We start from the raw sequence: 7,811 nt of genomic DNA on the forward strand, positions 1-7,811 counted from the left end.
TTTTTTTTTTTAAGATTTATTTATTTTTATTATATATAAGTACACTGTAGCTGTCTTTAGACACTCCAGAAGAGAGAGTCAGATCTCATTACGGGTGGTTGTGAGCCACCATGTGGTTGCTGGGATTTGAACTTCGGACCTTCGGAAAAGCAGTCAGTCGGGTGCTCTTACCCACTGAGCCATCTCACCAGCCCCCCAACTTTTTTTTTTATTACATATTTTCCTCATTTACATTTCCAATGCTATCCTAAAAGTCCCCTATACCCTCCTCCCCCCTACTCCCCTACCCACCCATTCCCACTTTTTGGCCCTGGCGTTCCCCTGTACTGGGGCATATAAAGTTTGCGTGTCCAATGGGCCTCTCTTTCCAGTGATGGCCGACTAGGCCATCTTTTGATACATATGCAGCTAGAGTCATACCCTAACTTTTCAAAAACAATTTACGGCACCTTGCTTTGGATGTTGATAAACAGTGTTTTGACAAGTCCAGTGTCGCTGGACGCACACTTCCTCCATGCGAGACAACTCACCCCCCCTCGCTCTCGGCGTCTGTGAGTGCGGCCCCCGAGGAGGCGGTGAAGTAGACAGAGCTGGAGCCCGTGGAGTCACTCCTCTCTCTGGCAAAGGGGAGCCTGCGCCGCCGGGCCACTCTCTGGTTCTCTTCTATTTGAGAGCTGGAAAACAGGCACCACCCCAGCGTGCACATTAGGACTCACACAGCCTGTCTCCTCCTCCCTCATTAAAGCATCAAGAAAGGAGAAGGTTCTGAGTCTTTGCTCTCAGGAGAGTAAGGGCAGCGCCTCAGGCTACCTCCTGGCCGACTAAACTGGGAAGAAGAGAGGTTGGGCTGCTTCAATAGGCCAAAGGGCACAGCAGGAGCAACAGGATCAGGGAAAGGAAGGAACCAGACGCACAGCCTCCTCCACCCTGGGTCAGCAGCTATAGGATGGGCTTGTTTAGAACCACAAAGAGCAGAGCAGAACACATCCTAGCTGAAAAGCCATAGGAGCCAGGAAAAGTCAAGCAAGAGACCCAGCCACTCACCGGACCTCCCCGACAATCTCCCCAGCCAGTCCTTGCAGGCTTCTCTGAAGCTCCTCCACTTCGCGCCGCAGCGCCATAAGACTGGTCAGCACAAAGTCCAGGCGGTCCAGCACCTTCTCCTGCCCTTCCTGTGGGAGGCTGGGCAGCATGGCAGCATCTCCAGCTTCACCTGGGATAGCCCGCAACTGTGTCACTGAAGCAAGGCGAACAGAGATACCCATGAGATATAGTGAGGGAAAGAAACAAAACCATTCAAATCTAGACTTCTAGAGCACTTGCTTCTGTTGTTCTGTTTGTTTGTTTGTTTGTTTGTTTGTTTGCTTTTATGTACATTGGTGTTTTGCTCACATGGGTGAGGGAGTTGGATCCCCTGGTTACAGACAGTTGTGAGCTGCCATGTGGGGGCTGGGAATTGGACCCAGGTCCTCTGAAAGAGCATTTAGTGCCCCTAACCACTGAGCCATCTGTCCAGCTCTCTTGTTTTTTTGTTGTTGTTGGGTTTTGTTTTTGTTTTTTGAGACAGGGTCTATGTAACTCCAGCCGTCTGGGAACTATGTAGGGTTTAAAGGCATGAGACATGAGCTGGGCCATTTGCTTCTCCTGGAGTTCAACTCACAGAAGAGAATTTGAGCCTCTGGGAGCATACATTTCACAGCTAAGTAGTAGACAAGTCACTATTCAGAAAAAAGAAAGCAAACATAAAAATCTGGACCAACAAGATGGCTCAGTGGGTAAAAGTACTCGCTCGCTGCTGAGGCTAACAGCCTAAGTTCAAAACCCAAACCAACATGGTGGAGGGGGAGAATCAGCTCCTGCACACAGAAGTGCTGTGGCATGTTTATATACTGGTGTGTCTACACGTGTACACACATACACACAAGGAGAGACACACACAACCTCTAAGGTCACAGTCTCTAAAGAAACACTATCTACTTGAAGAACCTTTAGAACACAGCAGGTAGTGTAAAATGCCTGCAAAGGTGTGGTACTTACAAGGCAGGGCAGCCGCTCTGCTAGAGTCAAAGAAAACCTTTGGCCAGGAGTGATAGCCTCAGAGGTGGAGGCAGGAGGGTCAGGAGTTCAAGAATAGCTTCAGCTAGACAGTGTTCGAGGCTAATCTAAGCTATATGACCTAAGCCCTGTCTCAAAAATACAAAAAGGAAAAATAAAGTCTCTGGCCTTATAGTGCTAAATACCAGGTAGTCAACACCAACTACCAGTAAAACTGGGTTTGTTCAAATCCTGATCTCTGAGTGAATAGTAACTGCCTTTCTTGAGGCCATAATTAATCTCATCAGAGCAAAGCAAAAAGAAAATGAACAGTCACCAAGAAAAGGTCCATGGAAAAAACTGGCCAAGCTCCGTAAGAAAATAGTTACCAAGCTGCATCCTCTCATCCTGAACTGAGCGTGAATGAATTAGGAACTTGGTAGACATTTAAAGCAACTGAACTGGAATATACAATATGGAAGAACTCAAGAAGGCAGGCCCCACAGAGCAGACATGCATGCATCCCTTGTTAGAGGAAATCTAGGCCAGCAGTGCCAGGGTACACCAAGGAAGATAACTAGAATGCGTAGGCTTTCTCCCATTCTCAGGGGAGGCCAGACCACTGCTAAAACATTACAAATGAGCAAAGTACAAATGAGGAGAGAAAGCCAGGTCACTGGCCCTGCCACGTTACCACTAAGTTATCAGACGCTGACAGCTGCAACCTAGGGTGATAAGTGCACAGACATTCTTGCAGAACTCACATTCCCAGTTAGCACTGAATCAAAAGATATATGAGTGCAGTGGTCACAGAAAGCATTTCCAATCAGCACAGAACGAGGGGCTACAGGAGCTTCTGTCACCCAAATAAGGGGAGCGATTCAAAGCCCCAGCTGCTTTGCTTAAATGACTTAACCTGAAGACTTTTTACAAAACGAAATCCATTTCATCTGTCACTGCTGGCTTTCAACCATTTGGCTTGAGTTGCATGAGTGTGCTCTCTGCCTATGCTGTGGAAAGTCCACTGGACCAGACGACTGGGTCCAGCTTTACCTCTTACTCTGTAACAACCTCGAGTAAGTTACACAATCCCTGTGAATCTTTCTTCATAAAAGGGATTTTTCAAACTTGGATTACTCTCCAAACACGATTTCATATCTGGATACATATATTCACGCCACCAGAACTTTTAATTCCAATGAGATTATTTCTTTTTCCTTCTTTCAGACTCTTCCTCTGTCGAACACACCCCTCACCCAGCACTTCTCAAATGCCCTCCGTACACATTCATGGGTGCGACCAGAACTAAAAGTGAAAGCTACAGTCTTCTTGCACCAAGCTTTCCTGGAATCGGAGGAAAGGGCACAGCTTTCCTTTTTGATGAGTTTTCCTAAAACTGTGAAACTCAGCCTTTCCGCTGCCCCGCCAACCTGCTCTGCGAAAGACAGCCCGAGCCCCAGTGCCATCAGTAAGTAATGACCTGTGCTCTTACCCTGGCGTCCACGCTCTGAAGCCTGAGCATAGTCCAGGGAGTTGGGCAGACTGTGACTCCGGCCATGGCGCTGGGTCCGTTTCCATCGCTGGCTGTAGAGGACGCACAGGAATCCAAGGCCGGCGGCAGTACCAAGTAACAGTCCCAACCCGGCGCGGGAGCCGCCCAGGGCCCCCAGTCTAGACATAGTGTACCTGCAGCCCGCGTGAGAGACAGGAGCGAACCGAGAGAGAGTCATGAGGCCGGCCCTCCACCCCCGAGGCAGAACCCGTTAGCCATGGCCTCACCCAGGTCCAGCCGGCGAGTGCCGCAACCCCCGGCGCAGACGGACGCCCTGCCAAGGGGCAGCAGCGCCGGTCCAACGCGCCCCTGCCCAGTGCAGTCCGGCTTTCGCACCCCTGGCCTCCCAGCACCCTGTACGCGGCAACTTCGCAGCCGGCTGCACACTCTCGGCCTTCCGGCGCCCCCCGAAGCCACGCCAGGCCCGCAGGAGACCAACTCAGACCCTTACCCAGTCACCAGCCACCATGGCAGCAGCAGGTACCGCGGGTTTCACTGTCAATGATTTTGACGTCCTTAATCCGCGCCACCTGCTCCGCGCACGGTGAGACGCGCGTGGAGATGACGCACGAGGCTCTGCCTCCCACCCGGGTTCTGTGGGCGGGGCTACATCGGCGGATGGACGCTGGGCGGGTACCGGGGCTGGCGAAGGTGGGTTGGGCTGTCTAGTGTCCGAGCCTCTGGGTGGACTTTACCCGGTGCTGCGCCCAGAATGTGCTCCGCAAATCTCACGCTGCCTATACCTGGACGATGCCACCACCACCACCACCTCTTCTTAACACTGACTTTATTTCCAGCTGAGTCGTTTACTGATTTTTCCAGTCAAACCCCAAACAACAGCGCCACTGCTAGATGAAATTGGAGTAAGTTGTTGGTTATCGATAAGATGTCCCTACATCGCTGGGACTCCTACAAGCTTTCAAAAATCCGCTTCAAGCCAGGGCCGCTGGACTAGGAGGATCATTGCGAGTTCGAATCTAACCAGGACTGTATAGTCTACAGAGTAAGCTCCAGGACAGACAGGACTCCACAGAGAAACTGGGTCTGATACATACCATTTCTGCTATCTTTGTTTTGTATGTTGCTGCTTTATTAAGTCAGGGGATCACTATATAGTCCAGACTGGCAAGTGCTGTGCCACTGAACCACATCATCAAACTTTTTTTTTTTTTTGAGGAGGAGGGTCTTTTAAATTTTGAGACCAGACCTCAAGTTGCTGAAGTTAGCTTTGAATTCGCTCTGTAGCACAGAGAGACCTCGATCTTGTGAGCCTTCTGAACCCCCACTCTGCCAAAAGCTGGGATTATGGTCTTTGTCATAAAACCAAGCTTTGGCGACTCTGGCCTTCCAAATTCAAGACTACAGATTTGTCTGCCTCCAAATGTATTCATATATAAATGAAAATAATATAAAGTATTTCACCATTTTAAGATAGACACAGGTTTTTGAGGACAGACTTAGATAGTCCCACTGTCTCTTTTTTTTTTTCAAAGATTTATTTATTTATTTATTTATTTATTTATTTATGACTACACTCTAGATGTCTTCAGACAGCACCAGAAGAGGGCATCAAAACCCATCACAGATAGATGGTTGTAGTGAGCCACCATGTGGTTGCTGGATATTGAACTCAGGACCTCTGGAAAAGCAGTCAGTACTCTTAACCACTGAGCCATCTCTCCAGCCCTCCACTGTCTTTTTTGTTTCTTGGTTTGTTTGAGTTTTTGTTTTGGGTTGGTTTGTTTGTTGAGATGGGGTTTTTCTGTATGGCACTGGCTGCATTAGAACTCTCTTTGTAGACCAAAAGGGTCTTGAATTCACAGCGATCCACCTGCCTCTGTATTAAACATTTATTATTAAATGTTATTAAACATTTGTTTAATCCCAGCACTTGGGAGGCAGAGGCAGGCAGATTTCTGAGTTTGAGGCCAGCCTGGTCTACGGAGTGAGTTACAGGACAGCCAGGGCTATACAGAGAAATCCTGTCTCGAATAAATAAATAAATAAATAAATAAATAAATAAATAAATAAATAAAAATTTATTAAACTATTAAATGTTATTAAACTGTTATTAAACATTTTGGAGCCAGCCAGGCAGTAGTGGCGCATGTCTTTAATCCCAGCACTTAGGAGACAGGGGCAGGTGGCTTTCTGAGTTCGAGGCCAGCCTGGACTACAGAGTGAGTTCCAAGACAGCCAAAGCTATACAGAGAAACCCTGTGTCGAAAAAACAAACAAAAAAACAAAAAAACAACAAAAAAATTTTGGAGCCAAGTGGTAGTGGTGCCTGCCTTTAATTTCAGCACTTGGGAAGCAGAGGCAGGAGGATTTCTAAGTTTGAGGCCATCCTGATTTCTAGAGTGAGTTTCAGGACATCCGGGGCTACAAAGAGAGACCCTTTCTCAGCCCCTGCTCCCCAGCCACCACCACCCCCGCAATCACACTGTGGCTGCATGAACAGTAGATATGGCAAAGTGGGTAAAGTGCTTGCTATACAAAGCATGATGATGTATGTTAGATTCAGGACCCATGTAAAAGCTGGACATGGTAGCATTCGTCTGCAATCCCAGCTCTCCCACCAGCAGAAGGGATGTGGACACAGGAAACTCTCCAGGGCAGCAACAGAGACCCAGCCTCTAGCAAAATAGAAGGCAAGGGCATAACATTAGGGTTCTCCTCTGACCTCCATACTCACAGGTTTCGGAGACACACAAACTAAGAACTAATATTTTAGTTAGCATAGAAAATAACAGGTTTCGCAGGTCGGTGGTGGCGCACGCCTTTAATCCCAGCACTTGGGAGGCAGAGACAGGCGAATTTCTGAGTTCCAGGCCAGCCTGGTCTACAAAGTGAGTTCCAGGACAGCAAGGGCTAATAGAGAAACCCTGTCTTGAAAAACCAAAAAAAAAAAAAAAAAAAAAAAAAAAGGAAGGAAGGAAAAAAAAAAAAAAAAAAAAAAAAAAAAGGGGCTATTGTGAAAATTTTCAGAGAAACCCTGTCTCAAAAAAAAAAAAAAACAACATTGTGAAATTTTTGTGCATGTCTACAGTCGTTTACAGTCATATTTTATTCACACTCTGTGCCATTTTCCTCTCCTTATTCTGAAAATGACATATATTAATTTTATTGGGTAATGTAGTCTGGTCTGGTCTCCAGGTCACTCTAAGAGCCACTTCCCTGAGCACAGAGCAGCTCTGAGGAGTCCTGGGCTAACAGAGCTGATCTGGTGGGAGCCCTGGCCTCCTGGTCTCCCAGGTTCCCTTAAGGACTGAGGAGTTGGGCAGTGTAATCTGACCCCAGTCTCCTGCCACAGACTCCTTGGGTGTGTTGTCTAAGAGTGGATGGAGATAGGGTATCCAGAGCTGTAGTGCTGAGCCCCATATTCGGTGGGCCATAGCTTCCCTCTTCATATGCTTTCTGTTGGACCTGGTATCTTCCACAAGATGCAGAAATGGACCGATGCAGAAACACCTTGTGTGGATTTTTCCCAGGAGGAGTGGCAACTGCTGGACCCAGCACAGAATGGTTGTATAGAAAGTGATGGTAGGGAAATCCAGTCTCCCTATGGCCCTGGGCTGTATCAACACGCTAACCTGCTAGCATCTCCTGGCCAGAACAAGCAGAAGCATGAATGTTGCAGACCCAGTTGCATCAGGACCTTTCAGATTAAAGTCTGGGACTCTAATGGTGGGGGTGTAGCATCAGGAAGGCAAGGCAAACTGAAGACTGCAAAAAACTGTGAATGTGCAGTTTGGAAAACGGGGTCTTAGTACAAACTATGTGCTCAAAATCTTCATGAATGTGGTACACACGGGAGGGATTTAATGTATAATACAGATTTCACAAGTAATTTTGATGGAAGAAATCCTTGTTGTTTTCATGTACATGGACAATCATTCCTTCATTCTAAATGTGAGGAAACTCTTTTTTTTTTTTTTTAAAAAAAATTTATTTATTCTGCTTGTGGACGTTGTACATCGTGGTGCGGAGCCTAGTGCGCACCACGATGTACAACGTCCACAAGCAGCCATCACTTGGGAGGCAGAGGCAGGAGGATTTCTAAGTTTGAGGCCAGTCTAGTCTACAGAGTGAGTTCCAGGACATCCAGGGCTACAGAGAAACCCTGTCTCAAAAAACAAAAAAACAACAAAAAAATTTTGGAGCCAAGTGGTAGTGGTGCCTGCCTTTAATTTCAGCACTTGGGAAGCAGAGGCAGGAGGATTTC

At 47.4% G+C, this 7,811-nt stretch overlaps 1 protein-coding gene across 1 annotated transcript in view; it reads right to left on the reverse strand.

The window, feature by feature from the left end:
- The window catches only part of Rmdn3 (regulator of microtubule dynamics 3), a 22,306-nt gene extending 18,140 nt beyond the window's left edge, over nt 1-4,166 (reverse strand). The window contains exons 1-4 of the mRNA XM_021185485.2: nt 4,038-4,166; nt 3,527-3,720; nt 1,045-1,237; nt 531-674 (exon numbers count right to left, since the gene is read on the reverse strand). Of these exons, the coding sequence (XP_021041144.1) occupies nt 531-674; nt 1,045-1,237; nt 3,527-3,713 (524 nt within the window). The 5' untranslated portion in view covers nt 3,714-3,720; nt 4,038-4,166. The remainder of the gene's footprint in view (nt 1-530; nt 675-1,044; nt 1,238-3,526; nt 3,721-4,037) is intronic.
- Nucleotides 4,167-7,811: the final 3,645 nt, after the last annotated feature.

The sequence above is a fragment of the Mus caroli genome, chromosome 2 (genome assembly GCF_900094665.2).
Source record: "Mus caroli chromosome 2, CAROLI_EIJ_v1.1, whole genome shotgun sequence".
Taxonomy (NCBI): domain Eukaryota; kingdom Metazoa; phylum Chordata; class Mammalia; order Rodentia; family Muridae; genus Mus; species Mus caroli.